The sequence below is a fragment of the Sphaerodactylus townsendi genome, linkage group LG06, assembly GCF_021028975.2.
Source record: "Sphaerodactylus townsendi isolate TG3544 linkage group LG06, MPM_Stown_v2.3, whole genome shotgun sequence".
In the NCBI taxonomy this organism is placed as follows: Eukaryota; Metazoa; Chordata; class Lepidosauria; order Squamata; family Sphaerodactylidae; genus Sphaerodactylus; species Sphaerodactylus townsendi.
In genome coordinates, this window is record NC_059430.1 from 88739181 (window position 1) to 88759594 (window position 20414).

The 20414-nt window shown below is 44.4% G+C and overlaps 1 protein-coding gene across 1 annotated transcript in view; it reads right to left on the minus strand.

The window, feature by feature from the left end:
- LOC125435399 (membrane-associated guanylate kinase, WW and PDZ domain-containing protein 2-like) overlaps positions 1-3734 on the minus strand; it is a 349447-nt gene extending 345713 nt beyond the window's left edge. Inside the window, exon 1 of the mRNA XM_048501597.1 lies at positions 2834-3734. Coding sequence (XP_048357554.1) covers positions 2834-3134 — 301 coding nt within the window. The 5' untranslated portion in view covers positions 3135-3734. The remainder of the gene's footprint in view (positions 1-2833) is intronic.
- Positions 3735-20414: the final 16680 nt, after the last annotated feature.

Genomic DNA, 20414 nt, shown 5'->3' on the forward strand with positions numbered 1-20414 from the left:
GGATCGAGAGAGAAGGACAGCATCATCTGCATAGAGCAGAATTGATACATGGGATGTGCCCAGTTTTGGGGCATGGCTGTTCACTGCTGAGAGAACAGAGGGGAGGTCACTTAAGAAAAGATTGAAAAGAGTGGGGGCCAGGACACAGCCCTGTTTGACCCCTTTGGAGTGATCCAATATAAGACATTTACTAGGATGTACATGTATATTTGATGCCTTGCTGTAAACATACTGTAAAATAAGTTTTGTGTATTTTAATTTTTTATGCAGAGACAAAAGGAATAAGAGCAACATAAGTCTTATTTTTAAAGTTGTCATATGTCCTTTAAATTCATTGAAATTTATTATGAAAAGATAAAACAGTAGCTTCCATTTACGCTACCTAGAATCAGTCACACATAAATCCCAACCAAAGTTGGGAACAGCACACAGAACAGCAGTAAGGCACGACAGATCCAGCTTCCCATATTCTCAGTTCAACAAAATCAGCAGTTTCTGATGATCTCCCATCCATGCATCATTGCTTTTCTACCCATGCAGAGATCTGATCTTTATTCTCTGCTACATAGTCAGGTGCCAGTGTACCCAAAACAGTCAAAACAAATACGGTTTTAAAGACACAACTTTAGTATAAGAGAAAATGAGGTATTTTGATTTCAGATGCCTAGTTCAAACTTTGGAACACATCAAACATTTCCAGCATGCCCCCACCCAAACCACCTCCCACAAAAATCTCTACATTAGAACACAAAAAAAGAGTCTCTAATTTGATGCTGAATGAGAGTGGCTAGAATAGAGGTTATTCACATTCTGCGTCTTGTGTATGGTGTTTATTGCTCTAGTTTAGTGGCAAGTGTCCACACAACTAACATATGCTGGAAACTCAAACCAGTTTAACCACCATAGATTTCTCACCATGATCCCAGTAAATTAGGATCTCTTAAGAGACTTCTCAACAACATCACAACACTACAGGTACCAGGGATCCACAGATAAAGTCATCATCAGGATATACACTAATGCTTACAGTACAGACATGTGCTTACAGTCTCCATTCAGCAACTGACAGATTTTACAGCTTTATTACTGTATAAGCTTGTTCCAATACAAAAGACTGTTTATTAGTTTCTAGTTGCTTTTTGTCTAGGCTTCAAGGCCTGAGGTCAATTTTCCAATTACGCACCAGAGATATATTGATTTTCAGTTATTAACAACCTTCCCTGAACTGGCTGGATTCTTCAAATTATCTTTGCTGAGTAACAGAAACTTCCACTGCAAACCTGCAATGGCGACATTACTTTAACTCATTCCTTCCAGACAAGAACACAAAAATACAAACAAAACAAACAGCAGAATGTTCACATACAACTACCAACATTTCTTCTTATGATTAAACAATAACTGTCTAGCACTCTTTCAAATTACCCAGTTTCGGTTAGTTAAGAGAGTTACTTTCAGCCAATTCAGGTGTTATTGCTCTGTGACTGTTTTGCAGAAACAACAAAAACTCTTTTAAGATTAGTAGAGGATATGCCTTTGTGGACACCATTTACAGCCATCATGGTCACTATGCTTATCTTATATACTTTTGCACTGCAGTGACTTAGATTGCATTTCACAGCCTTTTAAAATGCCCCAGTCATTTCACAGGCTTTTAAAATGCCCCAGTATGTCTTCTACTGATATAACTGCTGACAGAGGCCTCATTTCATGCACCTGATGAAGTGGCCTCCAGCCCACGAAAGTTTACGCTTCAATAAGTCTATTAGTCTTTAAGGTATGCTGCAAATCGTCCTTACAGTAGGAAAGAGCTCAGAACTACCAAGAAATCATTGCCTTCATCAGAACGTAGCCAGCATGCCATGCAAATCTTGGGGAAAACCCAGCTCCTAAACTCAACACTGTCTTCTCACCCCACCTTCCCAAAGACTGAAGATCCACATCATAGCCATTAACATTATCCCATGTGATGGAAAAGATCTCTCCTGGTGTAGGCTCTTAGCAAAGGCTGGTCCCTGCCATGGCTGCTGCTACTACTCTAGAGAATCAGTCACTGCTGATACTTTCCAGGGAACAGTCTTAATGCAGGCGGTATCATAACATTTAATCATACTTCTCCCTACTTCCTTCCTTCATACGCCATCACACCATGCCACCACATTTATGGTCAAAAGGAGAGAGTTGTCCCCACACCTCCATATCCAAGGCTTGGTTTCTAAATGAAAGAATCAAGTTGGCACCACCATCTTTCTAGAAGTTGTGTTGCTTGATTCTACACATGCCTGCCTCCCCTCAAGCAAAGCCCTCTTGAACTCAAGGGGACTCATTCTGTGGTCATCTGAACACAGGATTACAGACATGCAGCAGCCATAATCCTGTGCACCCCACCGGCACTTTCTCTAAGGATTTTGGGTTGTGGGTGTCTGCTCACACAGTTACACTGATTGATTTCCCCAGTCCAATAAGCATGGGGCTGCAGCCTCCAGCGAGGAACCTGCAGCTGCTGGTAGGTAAGGGTTAGATGCTGCGCACTGCACTTGCGAAGAGACAGGCTAGCATCACCTCACCTACTTCAGGAAAGCCCCGGCATATGGAAGGGGGAGCCCCAGACTGAAGCCCTGCCCACCCTGTCTGCCAGGTCCCCGTCTGCGCGCAGTCCCAGCAGGGCCCCGCCGAAGTTTCTGGCGCTCCACTTCGCAAGGCTGTCCGTCATCCTGGCATGTCTTGAACCGGCCAGGATGCGCGGGCCAGGATGCGACGCTGTCCCGCCACCCTTCTCGGCAGGGGCAGGCGGGCAGAAGCGGCTCCGGCACTGGCCTTCCCCAGCCCTTACCTTGCTTGACACACTTGAGCCGGATGGGGTCCTTGCAGTGCTTGATCACGGCCAGCACGTCCCGGATGGTCAGCCCGGCCACGGGGGTCTCGTTCACCTCCAGGAGCAGCTCCTCGGGCACCAGCTTGCCGCCGCTCTCGTAGACCACCTGGCCGGCCTTGACCTCCCCCAGGTAGGGGAACTGCCCGTGCTCGGCTCCCCCCTTGAGCTCGAAGCCCAGCTGGCCCTCGGCGTTGCGGGCGATGACACATTCGTGGACCCGGCTCGTCCAGTGGCTTTTCTTTTTCAAGCCCTTGGACATTGCCTCGGGGTGTCCTTGGAGTTGCCTCCGCGGGCGAGGGGAGAGGGAGGCGGGGGGCGGCAGCCTCTCCTCTTCCCGGTCGTCTGGAGAGGATGGCGGGGGGAGAACGGAGGGAGGGCAGGCAGGCAGGGCGGGAGGGCGCCCGTTTCCCTTCGCGGCTCCTCTAGCTGCCTGCGCGGTGGGCTCCGCTGGCCATGGCAGCTGCGGCAGCCGCCAGGATGCTGGGCGTGCGTTGTGTGCGCGCGTATACTAGTTGTACAGTAACTGGAGGGAGGAGAGAAAAAGAAGGGCGGGTTGTGTATGTCGGAGGTGGGGAGCTGGCTGGCTGCCTCCCTCACTCGCTTCCCTCAGAGCCTGACCCGGTAGTGAAGACCGAGAGAGAGGCTGCAAAAAGCAGCGGCGGGGAAGGGAAGGCGGAGAGCAGCCGGCGGTGGGTGGGGAGAGGGATGGACGCCCGGCCCAGGCGCTCCGCCAAGCCACCCAGACCGCCGGGGGTTCGCCCCTCAGGCTCTCAGCGAAGCTCGCCCGCTGGCGGGGGGAGGCGCGGGCAGGCGCGTGCCTCTTCCTGGCCTGCCGCTTTTGCATCCCGCAGGTACTCGCCTCGCCATTCCCCGGATTCCCGCTGCGCAAAAGTCGCAGCGCTGGGTAGCAGCAAAGACACGGAGGAGTCCTACTGGGGCCGCTGCGGAGCAGGGGCGAAGGGGCCTGTTTAGGTGAAGAAGAGGCCGGTTTGGCAGTCGGGCTCGGCGATCTGCTCTGCTGGCAAGAAGGCAAAAGGGTTTTGAAGGGAGCGCCTTCCTTATCGCTTGGAACCAATTCATACGCGCCCCCTTGCAACACTTGGCGGCTTTATTCTGTTTCTCCCTCTGTTGGCGGGCACGTGTGGCAAAGCACAAAGGCGGCTTTGAACCGACGCGTGTCAGGGGTCTGAAGTCTCGTCAGTGCAGCATTTTCAGCCTTCCTGGGCTTTAGGACGCAATTCATGGAGATCTCATCCTGCTTTCGTTAAAGCACTTCCTCAAGTGATGCTTTTGCCGCCTTAAACGCCATCGGGCACCTTTTCCACCGAGGAGATGTAGAAGCGTGTTCCTGCTGTTCCAATTACTTTGAATTAATTTGTGTGCGATTGAAGCCAGTGGAAGTTGAATATCCCTGTTTTGTGCTGTTTGTGGCTGTCTATTCATCCGTTCGACATCTCTGTTCTCTTGATCTTTTTTTGTGGGGGTTTCCACTCGTGTTCGTTCTCCCCCGCAGCCCGAATTTGCAAGTAAATTCACACAAGCGGACTCCAATCCCAGCTGCATACAATATTTTGCAGAGTCTTTGCTCTTTAGTTATCCCCATCATTATTTCTCCCCTCTACAGACACACCCAGTTCACTCCTTTCTACAACTTGCTGAGAATGCAATGGGTACACAAGCCCTAATTTGAAATCCAGCTGGTGATTGAAAATAACATTGCAGACTGTCACTGAACAGTTTTCAACGGTCCATTTGAACTCACTACCTGCTTACTTCCCTTCATTTGTTCTCTGTCCTTGCTTGTAGCAAAGATCCCCCCCTCAATCCATAATGGGAAATTAATGACCTGTTTGGTAAGGGGGAGGGGGAGGGGGAGGAAGATACGGCCACAGCTGTGGTCGATTCACATTTGATGGAGAGAATGTTCCAGTCCTTTCTGCAGCCTTGGTCCAATCTGCACTGCTCTTCTCCTGCTTCTCACCCTAGCCAATTTATACTTCCAGGGGTTGAGGGCTGCTCTTTTCAGGGTTCCAGGAGAAGCTGGGAGACTGAGGGATAAGTTGGTGACAGAAAAGTCACTAGGTTGAGAGCAGGGAGACTGACCTGTGTGAAAGATGTGGCCTGGTGCTCTAACAACAGAACAAGGATGGCTAGCATGGCAGCAGCTATGTGTGTTGAGGGCATCCCAAAATATGTGATTGGAGCTATCATCCTGGAGGGCGGGGTCCTCCAGGAAGGTTGAATCCAGTTATTGGGCTGAATACTTCATGCGGTGGTGAGAGAAGAGTTGAGAGGTGGCAGGTGACTGAGAACATAAGTGGGGTGGGACTGGAAGTGGAAGGCTGAGTGCTGTACAATTCAAGTTACCCAATGAAGAAGGTTGCTGGAATGTGGATGTTTGTTTCCTTATTTTTTGCACCATGGAGCTGAGACCCCCCTCCCCACTGAGTCTGCTCCTGACTTCTTTTATGCAGATGCCCCCACCCCACCCCACCCCAGTCACTCCATCCATCACTTAAGTGTTGACAGAGAGAACAAGGGATATTGCCAGGTCAAGTTCTTCAAAATGGATCCTGCCTCCTGCTCTTCCAGTTCTGAGAAATGTGAATAAGAAATGTTTTACCACCACCACCCCAACGCAAATCCAGCTCCTGATCTGGAGATGCTTTTTTCTCCTGGAGGAATTGTGGCATAGGTAGAGCCCAATTTCATCAGCTCTGAGATGCGAAGCAGGGTTGGTGCTTGGATGGGGGATTGCCAAGGAAGGGTCTACAGGGGAGGCAATGACAAACCTCTTACATGCCTTGAAAGCCCCTTCCTGGAGTTGCTATAAGGCAATTGCAATTTGACAGCACTTTCTCCATAAAGAATCCTGGTGGTAAAGAGTGTTGTGCTATCATCTGTGTTGGCCTGTTCTAGGTTGTGCTTCTTGGTCAGGTTACAGTGACCAGATCCTAGGTGAATAAAACAAGGTCAGGGCTCAGCTCCTGTGATGAACAAAATGTCCTCAACATGATAACATCAACAATTCTAGTGAATTACACTCCTGCTCAAATAAGTAAATGGTAGCCATTCATTTATATGGGACAAAGTAATGAGGGCACTTGGAGTCATGATTGATGGAGGCAGCCAACCCTGTTCTCTCCACTTTGGGATTTCCCCTCTCATGTTCACCTCCCTTCATCTGAAGTGAAGAATCCAAAGTTATATTTGTTGATCATGTTGAAAGTGTGGAACAAAATAGTAAAAATGTTAAATAAAAGATTTCAAGATGAGAAAGATGTGATGACTGGTAAGTTTATCCTCTTTTAACTGCATCAAATATGACATCCAAAAATTGTTAGACGGGAAACATTTCCCTGAGTGCTATTTGTCACTTTGCAGTGTGGAGTGATGGGACTGGCAGTGTTTGCCAAATTCTTTTCTGCAGTACAGTTGATGCAAGCACTTAATTTATGTCTGGTGTAGAGTCCTTTTTTCCCCCTAAGGTGGAACAAGAAGGGACAGTAGCTTCAAATGTAGGTGTGCAAAGCAGGACTACAAAACTGGAGTGATTCCAAGAATCCCACTAACCATAGGGAGAGATGCTAAAACTCTCTTGCATCAGTCCCCCCCTTTCCCCATAGTCAGTATTAATGGTAGAACTAGCTATGACAGCAGCATTCCAATGCCATAAAGCATGGGCCACACAGTTTATTTCAAAAAGAGGGCAGGAGGAGAGTGCGGGACTCTTCCTCCACCCAGCATGTCCATCTCCTCCCTCAGTCCTACTCCTGTTAATTTTCTTCTCAGATGAGCTTATTTCCCTATTCAGTTTCCATTGTGGGTGGCAGTGGTTTTGCGTGGCAAATGTGGGAAGGGAAAAGCAGCAGGTCTTACATTATCCTCCCATGGACTGCATCTCTTCTTAAAATTGCCCCTCCCCTGTTTTACACCTGTTTGGCGCAACCAGCATTCAAACACACAGATGCTCTGTTCTCACATCTAATCACGTCTGCTGTAACAGTGAGAGGAAAAAGGCAAAATCAATGTGTCATTTCTCCATGTCTATTTCCTGTGATACTTGAAGATTTCAACTTTCTCAGTTGCAGAAAGTGTTCTTCCATTTTCAGTACATGAACTTGGGCACTTTATAGGTACAGAGATTCTGAATGCATTCCATGGCTTTACTCCACCTGTTGTCTGTGGACTTGAATCCCGCAGGTCTGATCTGTAATAAAGGCACTTTCCTTCAATGGAAGACCCCTTTTCTGAGTCAAAAGCTTTATATGTCAGGAGAAAACTCCTTCTAGCAGAGGACACCTCCACTAGTAAGGCAGATAAGTGGTCTCCAACTACAGTTCTTCTCCACCTCAGGTTACCACCTCAGGTTACCAACTGTATATTTCTATTTCAGCAGGTTTCCCCCTTTCCCCCTCACCATGTCTGAAATTCCCCCTTTCCCCCTCACCATGAAATTCCCCCTTTCCCCCTCACCATGTCCGGGCTTTTGGGGAGGCCAGCCATTGAGGGTGAGCGCCCTCTTTGTCTTTCCCTTTTAACATCTTGGGAGCTGTAATTAGATCTACCGCCCCCTCTCTGGGAGGGGTTTTTATTGTTAGTTTTAAATTCTGGACGCCAAGTGGAATGCTGTAGTCTCATGTTTTAAATATGTATATTTATACTGATTATTGTTATTATTGTTTTTGGAATATTATTTTGTTGTTCACCGCCCAGAGCCCTCAGGGGATGGGGCGGTATACAAATGTAATTATAAATAAATAAATAAATAAATAAATAAATAAATAAATAAATGATCCTCCCTTTCCATCCCTCAAAATAACTATGCAATTCTACTTCTCAAAAAATGTGTTTACTATAAAGTAGCAGATGACTTATGGCAACCCCACAGTTTCCAAAGCAAGGGACATTCAGAAATGGTTTGCCCTTGATTCTGCGTGGCAACCCAGTATTCCTGCATAGCATCCCCAGTATTCTGACAAGATTATGCTAACCTGGGCTATCCAGGTCAGAGCATCCCCCTCAGTACCTTCTAAAAGCTCACCTCTTCCACGAAGCACCATGTATATTGTTTATCAGGCCAATTAATTAAATAATTAAACAGTTAATTTGGCTTCTCTGCCTTACAAAGAATTCGTCTGAGACCTGACCTCTATGTCAGTTTATGAGGAAAAAATACTCACCGGAGGGTAATTGCATGTTTTCTGTTTTCTGTATCACTTTAATACGAGGATGTCTTCCTTTTATTTCCCTGCAGTGTAAGCTTCATATTACCTTGAGAAACCTCAAGATCATTTGAGGTTTGTTAAAATTTGACTAATGCTGATTATGGGAAACTATTATGCTCAATATCCTGTCTCTTAAATGGTACACATACACCCACTTCAACTTCTCTGCTGCTTAAAGTGTTTCCATTTTGAAACGTATCACTTGCAGTATGAGCCAGCATAATATATCAATTTGTAATAGGTACAGTGTTCAAGATAATTACAGCCCTTTGATACCATCGTCAAATGAGTGTAGGATATATAACTATTACACTAAGTGGGATCATTGAAAAATAATGGCTTCACAGATTGGAAGAAAATGGTTTATGTACATCAGGGCCATGATCCGGACAAAGACATAGGCATGCTACTACTCTATAATCCAGGCAGGACTTTTTTGGAAAGTTCATGAACAACCAACAGGCAGTAATAACGCAAAACAATATTGCTAGTTAAATGTCTTCCATCTCAATAAATCCATTGCTAAAAGTAAATTGTGCATGAGAGATTGACCCCATTCAGACTAGAGCTGCAGGAGGAAAGGAGAATTAACCTTTCAACCTGTGCTGTTTCACTAATCAAAACTTTGCTTTTTGTTCTCTTTTAGAGTTTTAAATAAACTTTAAAGAATGGGAGGCCTGGTTTTGAACAGCAAAACAAAGTGGATGTAGCTGAAGAGTTAAATCTCTGTTGGGGGACTGTTCTGCTTCTCAGCCCCCCAGCCAGTCAAACACAGCATCCACCAGGCCAAGTGGGGACACAGATTCACCAACCTGATGATCAATCATAGTTGCCCATTAAAGGAAGCTACTGTTCATTTTTATTTATTTATTGCATTTTTTAGGCTGCCCCTCCCTTTCTGGACTCAGGGCAGCTTATATCATAAATATATCTATCAGCATGGTGTAGTGGTTATGCTGTAGTCTGGAGAACTGGGTTTGATTCCCCACTCTGCCACTGGAGCTGTGGAGGCTTATCTGGTGAACCAGATTAGCTTGTACACTCTAACACATGCCAGCTGGGTGACCTTCAACTAATCACAGTTCTTCCCAGCTCTCTCAACCCCACCCACCCCACAGGGTGTTGTGGGGGTGGGGAGGAGATTGTAAGTTCCTTTGAGTCACCTTACAGGAGAGAAAGGGGGGATATAAATCCACACTCCTCTTCTTCTATGTAAAATGTAAAACCATCTACAAATATTAAAAACAGTTCATTAATGTCAATCATTTCCACTCATTCAATCCGAGAGGCACGATGTAACAATCCTACAGGGTGACACAAACTCAAAATATCCTAAGGAAAAAAAATAGAGAGAAAAGGGAAGGAAGAGGAAGTAGGGAAGAGATGGAGGTCAAATGGTAATATGGCTGCCTCAACCATAGGCCTGGTGGAACAGCTCCATCTTGGAGGCAGTGCTTCTGCTGTCTTGTCACCACTTTCCGCTGCCTTGCCACCGCTTGCTGCAGGGTGGCTCACTCACAAGCACTGAGGGTTTGTTGGAGTTGAGGGGCACATTCGGCAGAAGTGGGTGGAGTTTGGCCAGGCTGGAGGCTGGGTGCAGTGACCAGAGCTTGTCCCAGCTGCGGTTTAATGACATTACACATTATGCTTGCAAGCCCTGTGAAACTGCACAAGATCCTGCAGGGCCCTGGTCTCATTAGACAAAGTGTTCCACCAGGCTGGGATCAGGGCTAAGAATGCCCTGGTCCTGGTTGAGGCAACTGAACTCCTCTGGGCCAGGGACCACCATTAGATTATTATTCTCAGATCTAAGTGTTTTGGGGGGAATTTTCCAGGAGAGATTGTCCCTAAGGTATGCGTACTCCAGACTGTTAAGAACTTTATACAATAAGTACAAGCACCTTGAACCTGGTCCAGTGTTCCACCTGGAGCTAATGCAACTGGTGGAGCACTGGTTAAATTTACACCCAGCACAGGGTCCCTATCAGGATCCTCACTGCTACATTTTGAACCAACTGGGGCTTCCAGAGCTGGCCCAAGGTAGCTCTCTGTGTAGAGTAAGTTGCAAAGGTGATTGTTGCATGGATTACTGTGGTCAGATCAAATTGGAAAAAGTAGGGCAGCAGCTGCTTTGCTTGGTACAGATGGGAAAATGCTGTATGCGCTACCTGGGCCTCCATAGTTAAAGAGGTACCCAGGAGCACACCCAAACTCTTAACAGTAGACACAACTTTAAGCTGGACACTGTTCAGTGTCAGCAACTGACACCCCCTGCCCAATCCATGCCAATCCAACCATAGAACCTGCATCTTTGATGGATTTAACTTCAGTTGATTCTTTCACATCCACCCAACCATGACCTCCAGACAACTGGCTAGAGCTCTGGCTGACCTTCTATCAACAGATATAACTGAGTGTCCAGATTAACCCAGTGAGGGGTTACAAATAGTTGTTAAACAACATTGGCAAGAGACTAGTTCCTTGTGGGACACCACACACCAAGTGATGGGAGAAAATATTCTCACCAATTGCTACCCTCTGTCCCTGACCCTGGAGAAGTAAGCACAACCATTGCAGAGCTGTCCCTTGAATCTCCACATCAGCATAATTTGTTGGGCTAGGTGGTCTGTTGAGAAGCTCTACTCTGGGGTTGGGGAAAGTGAACAATGGGGCAAAAATTGCTCAAGAAGGCATTGGTGGTCCTCACAGGCTGGCCATGCCCCCCAGGGCTTCTGGGTAGTGGGAGGCCACTGGGTATGTTCCAGGCCTGGTTAGGGCCTTTAAAAGGCTTAAGAGAGAAGGCCAAGGAGGGAAGACTAGCTCATATCTCAAATGGGAAAGGGAAAATAGAATGGTGTTCAAATCCTGCAGTTTAAACAATTGCTACCCTCTGTCTCAGGCAAACTGTTCCCCTTATAAGGGGGAACAGTTACTTCGCACTTGGTCTTGTAGAACTTGTAGCTCCTGGTCAAGGAGTCGCCTTTTTAGTTGAAAAAAGCGTTCGGAAGGAGGTAGCATTTGCAAAGAATCCCAGGAGAATCCCAGGGAAAGTATTTTAATTTCAACTGCCCGCCACCACTTAGATCCATGGAACTGGGGGAGAGTTCACACATTACAAAGTCCTCACATTCCCTATGCTGGAGTTTAAATCCATAGTATTCCTAGGCCTGACTCAGGTTGGGACCACAGCCTGTAGGGAGAGGGAGCTTAGAAGCATACGCCTATATCCTTTCCCTAACCTGAAACAGCATCATGGAGCCACTATTTGCCCCATTCAGGGAACTTACGTGGATCTATCAGAACATGTCAGTTTCCACAAAATGGCAAATAGAAGCTCCCTGGTGCTGTTTTATGTCTGATAGACAGGATACATGGGGAACATGAGGTTCTTTAATGTGTGTATTGGCCCAAAAGAGTGAATGAATAACTCATTTAAGCACAAGCTATAGTTTGTCACTACATTCAAACTGGGAAATTATATTTTGCACCCCAAACCAGGATCCTACTTGGCCTTGTAATCCACATTGCTACTGGATGTTCCTGTGGATGTTCCTGTGGAGACAAAGCAAATTATTGGTACAGTACAACAATTCTGCAATATCCAGTGATGTGAGGATGCAGCCCAGTGGCGTAACTGGGCAAACTGGAGCCCTGGGCAAAACCTGATGCCCCCCAGGCGCGTGCCCAGTGCAACGTGCGTCCCCCTCCCCCTTGTAGCTATTCCCAGTGGCGTATCTAGGCAAACTGGAGTTTGGCACCCCCCATGAGCAGCCGCCCTCCCCCACTGTGACCAAGCAATGATTTTTTACACCAGGTCATTTCAAAGTCACCATGACATTATAGAACATGCCCCAACTCACAAATCTGAACACAGCAATGGGCCATGCCACACAGCAGAAATATTTTTTTTGAAAACATTTTCAAAATGCTTTCAAAATGTTTTATTACTGCTATGAAAACATTTTATGGTGTTGTATCCAGTCCCTCCAATTGGAGGAAACAGCATCACTTTAAATGTTATTTAAACTGGGACCCCCAGATTCTCCCTTTAAGGTGGATTTAAAAGGAGAATCTGGGCTCCCAAGTTTAAACAAGTGATGCTGGAATCCACCCCCAAACAGCATCATTTTCAGTGGTGTTTAAACTAGGGAGCCCAGGTTCTCCTTTTAAATCCACCTTAAAGGGAGAATCTGAGGTCCCCAGTTTAAACAACATTGAAAGTAATGCTATTTTGAGGTTGATTGTCCCCCACCCTGAAACAGCATCAATTTCAATGTTTAAACTGGGGACCTCAGATTCTCCCTTTAAATCCATGTCAAAGGGGGAGGGGATTTAAAAGGAAAATCTGGGGAAATTTGGGGGCTGCCTGCTGTCAGGGGTGCAATTGTTAAGCTAGCAGCACCAAACTTTCAGGGTATCCTTAGAAGACTTTCCTAATGATACCACCCAGGTTTGGTGAAGTTTGGTTCAGGGGTTCCAAAGTTATTGACCCTAAAAGGTGTAGCCCCATCTCCTATTAGCTCCCATTGGAAACAATGGGGGATGGGGAACCCCCTTTGGGAGTCCATAACTTTGGACTCCCTGAACCAAACCTCACCAAACCTGGGTGATACCATCATGAGAGTCTTCCGAAACATCCCTGAAATTTTGGTGCTGCTAGCCTAAAAACTGCATCCTCTGCAGGCCAAAAACGGAAAAACACAGAAAATACAAAAAAATCCCACAAACGAACCAGCAGTTTTTGCGCCCCCCACAAGGGGGCGCCCTGGGCAACTGCCCACTTTGCCCAATGGGAGGAGCACCTCTGATGCAGCCCCAGTTTTGTCTATATCATAATAGTGAAACAATATATACTGCAGGCTTAACTAATTCTTTCTTCCCAGGTTCCTAGAAAAACTAATTGTCATGGCCCACTCTGTTGTGGCTGACAGTTCATCAGAGGAAATCTTGCCTGAGCTGTGCAGAGCCACACCAGCTATGTCTGTAGAAGAGGAAGAATTACAGCTTCCCAGTTCAGGGCTTATCAAAAATACCAGGCAGATTGATAGCACTTCCGATTCCTCAGATGTAACACAGTGTTGCCGGCAGAAACTGAGGGTGGCCTTGAAAGAGAGGTGGTGTTCTGCTTGCTTGCAAGCCCAGCATGGATTGGAGTGTTTGCAGCAGCCTCCCCAAGCAAGCAGCCCAGAAGCATATAACTGCTGTAAAGAGCTACAGCTGTGAATGCAACCAATGAGGTTCTCCACAACTCCTGCATGCCACTGCTCTCAATGTTTCGGACTCTTTGCTTTTGACTCCTTTGGACCATGGCTTCTTTCTACTCAGGAATTCCGTGCTTCTTGGCTACTCCCTCCTGGTTTGACTACTCTGTGTTACTTGACTGTCTGGACTGTTTTGACTCTGTTTTCTGGACTCTCCCACTGGCTTGCTGTGTTGTGCTTATACCTGACATTGGTGTGGAACTTTCGACTGGACTCCTGTGTTGGGCTTCTTGACCTCTACAGAAGTTTCCCTCTCTATCAGTGCTGGTGGCTGGTCCTAGCAGCACTTGCCCACCCCTCAGCCTCTGCTACAGCACACACTAATCCTGTAGATGCTGCTAGTAATCCTTATACAGATTGGGATTTTCAACACACTTCCTTGCATTTGCAAAGTTCTTTTTGGAGACAAACCTTTGATATTAAAAAATATAATAAAACATGTAGGTGGATAGTGAACCTCTAACAACATGAACCAGTATCCATGGCAATGGTAAACAGCACCTTACATAACTGCAGTATTTACTGAATAGCAACATTAGCTTTTTTTCCCACAGGGATGCCATCAAAGAAAAAGATGGGGTTGTCTACAAGTTACAAGCATATGTTACAATTATGTCCATTAATAAACATTTTTGTGTATAACATTTTAAGGGGGTTATCTTACATTTCAAGGAAGTATGGGTAATATAGTATTGATTAAAATATGAAAGGACTGTTTATAAAATCCTTCTCTGATCACAGTTTACCTCATACCTTGTCAAAGTTTTATTTATTTATTTATTTTGTTTGTTTTGGCTAATCATTTATGATACAGCTAGAATTTTAACAGACTTGTCCTGAATGTTGGCAGTTGCAGTTTATGAATCTGAAATTAAACCTTGATTTTGATCTAGGATCCTTTCACTTCTTTTTGGCTAGGAAAGACAGTTCTGGAGTGAAACTAGCTTGATTTCCTATCGTAATAGAAAATTTGCAAGATGATTAAATTTCCCTAAAGGATATCTTCTTCATTCCTACACTCCAGTTCCTTAGGGAAAAATGGGAAGGCAATAAAGAACTGTGTTATCTTTGTGGAGCTACCATCTGTCACTATGGATATCTGTTTAGAAGACTGACCTCAGACCAGATCTTTCACCACCTTTGCAGTACAGCTTTAATGGAGTTGGATTGTTAGGAAGCAGATAAAAATAACCCTCCAAGGAGAAACATGTAACAGAGAGGCAAAGTCTGAGTCTCTTGCAGGCAGCATACAATAGGCAGCACTGGGCACAGCAAGGTCAAATCTTGATATTTTTTAGACTTCAGAGGAACTATTTGAGAGAAGTAGTACCTACACATTATGCTGTACACATGTCACAAAGCATGCCGTTCCCCTTCTCCCCTTCAAAGTACCTACAAGAAGGGACAATTTTGAATGAAGACAGAAAGGAAGGGAAGATCTTGCCAATCACTTTCTTTGAACTCCCCCTCACTTGCTGCAATATTCTGGACTCCCAATTACCTCTCAAACATTGCTCTGAAACTTCATAGGGGTAAGCACAGAAAGAGAGGGAGCACTTCCCCCTGCTCTAAGTTTCCCCCTCCTGAGGGTGCCTTGCAAGGGCCGCTGGGACCTGGTAATGTGCAGCTGCCACATAATATGCAATTTATCTATCTGTGATTTTCCTCTTCTGCTTGCTTGCATGCTGTCTCCAAGGTCTGAGTAGTTGACTAAAGCATTGCTAAGCAATAGAATAGCAATATGAATTCCAAAATGTTTGCTTGGGGAAATTTTGGGATTTGGGTTTGCTGTTATTTTATTTTACTTCATTTATATCTCACCGTTCTCTGCACTGGGGATCCAAAGCATCTTGCCACACTCTTTTCTCCTCCATTTTATTCCCACAGCATTCCTCAGAGGTAAGTTAGGCACAGGGTGTATGACTGGCACAAGCATACCCAGCAAACTTCCACGACAAAGTAGGAATCTGAACATGGGTTGCCCTAATCCTTATTGGTCACTGATTACACCTTTTGAAAGTTCATGTAGATTTTTATTGAACAAATGTAGTGCTTAGAGGTTTGGGGTTAAAGGATGTGGATTTCAATCACTGCTCTCTGGGTGACCTTTGGCCAGTCATTCATTCTCATCCTAACTTACAGGGTTGTGAGGATAAAATGGAGAAAGGTAAAATCATAATCAGTGCCTTGAGATCATTGGAGGAAGGGTGGAATAAAAATGCACTTAAGGAAATGGATTCCATCAATTTACATGTAAGAGTACACGTAGTAGACTCATTTTATGCAGAATTAAATTAATTAATGTCATTTTTAACAACAAAGGGGTTGGGCTGTAATTATTTTTATTCGTGTGACAGCTGACTGTTACCTATTGTTGCAAAGACTTTACAAACCTTTGCTTAAACATGGATGTTTTGCAACCTTGGCTAACCTGTTTGCTTTGATGCTTGTCAAATAAAATAGCTCACTCTTTGTCTGACTTGTGCATTATAGTTAAATAACAGATCTCCAGACAGAAGCAGCCTTTTCTTCCTCTTGTCAAATGGTTTGGATTGGTTGCTTAAAGTAGTTCATGCAACTCCCTGTTGTCAGGATCTTTCTCAGTTCTGAAGTAGAGTTAGGAAAAGAGATACTGTGATATTGGAATGTAGCTGTAAACACCTCTTTGAACCAGGAGACAATGATGAGGTCTCCTTTTAAAAAAGTGCATAAGCATATTTATTGACATACTTGATTTATATCCTGCCTTTCTCCCTGGGAACCCAAAGCAGTTTACATTGTTCCCCCTTCTCTGTTTTATCATCACAACAATCCTGTTAGGTAAGTTTGGCTGAGTGTGACTGGCCAAAGGTCACCCAGCAAGCCTTCACATCAGAATGAGGATTCACATCTGGGTCTCTCAAATCCTAGACTGACATTCTAACAGTTACACAGTGTGTATGTGTAATTGTACAGGTATCTTTATGTGAAGCATCCAATATGGAAACAGCCCATCAGCCCATCTATCTCAGTATTGCTTTTTCCAATAGTTGCTGCCCAGGGTCTCATGCAGATAAGAGCTTTTCCAAAAGCTACTTTCCAAGTCTCTTCAACTGAGAATCCTGGAGACTGAAGCTGGAATCATACGTGTGCAAGTCAGGTTTGTACTCTACCCCTGAGTCATAAGTACTGCACCACCACCGCTTATCTATGCTTGGTTCCAAAAAGTGGAAGTTATCAACCAGTCCCCAGGGTATTCTTGGGGAAGTGAGAGAAATGCGTGGTTGCTGTTTCGATTAACAAATGTTAATACACCTTTGATTTTTTTAAAAATCTAGCAACAGAATGTTGTAGCTTCTGCTAAATCTACTTTTAAGTTTATACTATTACTAACTTGGCAATGAATTTCACTTGTTTTTCTAAGGAGATACACAGTAAGACTGAAATGTTTTAAGATAATTATTTAGTTTAACAAGGTCATGAGTGCCATTTATCAATTTATCTTTTGAGTTCTGAATATTGGAGACAGCTGCAATGCCATGCATAATACCAGTAATAAATGTTTTGTACCACTATTACAAGTATGATAATATAAATAAACATTATGAATATATGTATTTTTGTGTGTGATAGTATCAGAGAATGAGAATGAGAGGCCAGGGAATGAGAGGCTAGTCATCCCGTGACTTTTGATTTAACCTTATGGGGGCTGAAAATACAACTAAAAAAATAACCCCCAGATTTCTTTAGTTTTGTTTGTCCTCCCCCTTTGCTACTCTATGAAAACAAGGCCAGTGGAGAATAAATATATATATTTTTATGTCCTGACTTGTTTTCCACTACCAATATATACACATAAAGGTGAAAAAACCTTGGTAGCTAGGTTTATACTATTTATTTAAAACATTTATTAGCCACTCTACCTTACAATAATGCAAGGCAACTTACAATGTAAACAAAAATCACAAAAATACATTAAATACACTTGTTTAAAATAAATATCTTTAAAAGCCAGAAGAATGGAAACCAATGATATGTCGTCGTGAATGAATCTATCTTCATCTCCTTCCTAAAGATCATGAATGAGGGGGCCAGCCACATCTGCTAGGCATAAGGCAGATATTGAGAGTAAGAAGAACCAAGTGTGAGAATGCTTACTAAAGTATTTACAAGTATGGCATGACTATATAACTATATAACTAGATAGTTGATATCCAGATACACCTTATTGTTTTCTTTAATGTTATGGTAGCAATCTCTTTGCCAATTTTTCCTCATAATACAGTCAACATAGCATGAGCCTTTTTATTTAGCCTCCACCTCAAGTTAGCATTCACAATATCTTACCTATATTTCTAGAGTCTCCTTTCCACTAATGCTCTGCCCTGGCTTGCTCACCTAATGGTAGTGATTTCTTCCTGGTTAGGGTTACTTAATGAAGACACTTGGATACAGTGGTGTAGCTACCATGGGAATGGGAGGACAAATGCCCCTGGTGGGCCCTCGTTCGGTCACATGGGGTGGAAAATCACCCCCTCCACTTCCACCTCAGCTGGGCCCAGCCCCACCAGGACACTCCTTCAGCCAACAGAGGCTGAAGGAGAAGCCTAGCAGGGGCCCCACAGGGTGCTCCTCAGCCCTGATCCTCCCCACCAGGCCCAGTGGAGGCCACAGCCAGGCACCCTTTGGGCCCATCCTACCAGGCCCCACCAGGCTGCCTGGACTGCCCCCAGCTCAGGTAAGTGGAGTGTGGGTGGGTGTGGGACACAGGGGTGCCATTTTGTCCTGGGCACCATTTTCCCCGCTATGCCTCTGCTTGGATAATACCAAGAAACTAAACCTAGAAAAATCTTTGGGTGATAGAATCAGGTTTTGCTGTCTCCTGCATTCATATTCCCCTTACTTCCCATTTCCAGATCACAAGTATTTTCCTTCATGCAGCTCTTCTTTTGCCATCCTCTTCTTCGACAATTCTTATATCTCTACCAGGAATTGCTGACCTCTTCCATCCTCGGCTGTTGTTTTTATTCTCTTCCACCAGTATTTCAACCAATGAATGTTTACTCTGTCTCATGTCTTCATTGATTGTAAACTGAAGACCAATAAAAATGGTCAAGTCACTCAGTAACTGACCAGTCAGAAGTGATGCATGTTGAAACCTGTGTCATTCAAATATGAGAGAGACTCACTGAAAATGGCAGGGAGAAAACTACTCCCTTGGCAATGGTAACTAGAGTCTGCCGTCTGGTTGGCTGTTCAAAGGCTTATCTTCTTCATAGCTTTATTTCCCTTATAGAAGTAAAATAACTATGCATTTACCTCAAACAGTTTCTTAACATTAACCAGTGATTTGAATTAGTATACAGTAGCAGTGTTCACGTGTAAGGGGATCGTGATTCTTGGGGAGCATCTGCTTTGCATGAATAAAGTCCTGTCATGCCCCCACAGACCCTTTAAGATTTAGTTTCCCCACAGTTAGTATGGGTTTAGCTATGTTTGTATAGTATTCAGTGGGAGGGAACCGAATTTAGTTCTGTCCCTTTAAGAAGCCCTAGGGCTGGTGTTCTATGGCAGTTATTACCCAGCAACCCGTCTGGTTTTGGCAGTTAGGTGCCAACGGAAGCTGGGTGACAGCAACAAGTTAGACAGTCCAAGATGTTAGAGATTCGCAGTATTTAAGTTAAAAAATCATAGATGTTATAGTCTCACAGTGTTTACAATAAATTCCAGACTCCAGAAAGTTTCTGCAACAAAGTAACCTTTATTTAGTTAGACCCGGGAGGAGTCAGGGTCTGTCAACATTGTTACAATTAAAGCTTTAAGTATTGAACTGTTAACTGAATCAGTGAGTCTTACATTCTGCTTTGGCCGGGTGCAGGGCACCTAAATAACCACCTGGGGAGCAGAACAAGTCCCACACCATTTTTTTAAAGGCTGAGGTAGGAGGTGAGGGGTTCTGCCCTACACTTAGACCAATGGTCTAATTCAGATAAGGCAGTGTCATGTGTGTTCACATATTTCCAGTTATCTCTACTCTCTCAAGTTACTCTGCCATCACTGTATACCCACTCAGATCTAAAAATCCTGCAATTCTTTTCATTACTCCACCTTGTTTCTGAATCAAGTGGATTCCTGAGTTGTGATAGTTATTACCCAATAAAGGGTGCCGCATTTTAAACCTCTCTTTCAACTGGCTTCCCCCTTGTGTTGAAGATGCTTGCCAATATGAGAAATAATGGGGTATGAAGTAATACATTCTCTTAAGCTTCTATTGAACAGTGCATTGCAAAGAAGGCCTTTATGCTCCTAGTTTTGTTTCACTAGCACCACAGCTATTAAGATGACCTAAAGAGCCAGGAGACCAATGTCTGCAGTGACTGCTCTTGTAAGACCAGCTGATTGGTACCATTTATCTGGGCGTCTGTGAATTGTTTGCTTTGCACTCACATGCTCTGAAACATGAGATGTGCTCATCTGTGACAATGAAACAATAAATTAAGCATTCAAGAGAGTTCAATTGCACTGTTGTCCAGGCTGAGCTTCGTACACAGAATGGTATTCTGTGAACTACAGTCAAATAAGTTACTATTTTTGAGTGGTACAATTGACTGAACAAAAGCTCTCTTTCCCCCTTCCCACTAATGATCTCCATCAACAACAACAACAGAAGTCCCATAGCAATGCTATCTTGATTGTTATATCAGAAAGTGATATAATTGGATGACCATGCAATCAATCTGATGTGGTTTTCACATTTTCAGAACAAGGAATTCACAGTAAGGCTTTGCTGAAGATCCATTTCCATTTGGGGAGCAAAATTATAGTTAAGAGAGAACTATAAATTATCCTTATATAATTATTGTTAAGAGTTGTATAATTATAGTTAAGAGTTAGCTCCTTTTTCAAGCAGTGCTTTGAATTTTTTTGGTGGCATTGGACATGGCTGTTTGAGATTTGCTCCAGTTATTTTTCCTGGGTCCAGCAGACAACTTAAAGACTAACAACATTTATTCCAGGAAAATGTCTTGAGTCATAGCTCACTTTATCAGATGCAACAGTCTTTCCACCTTG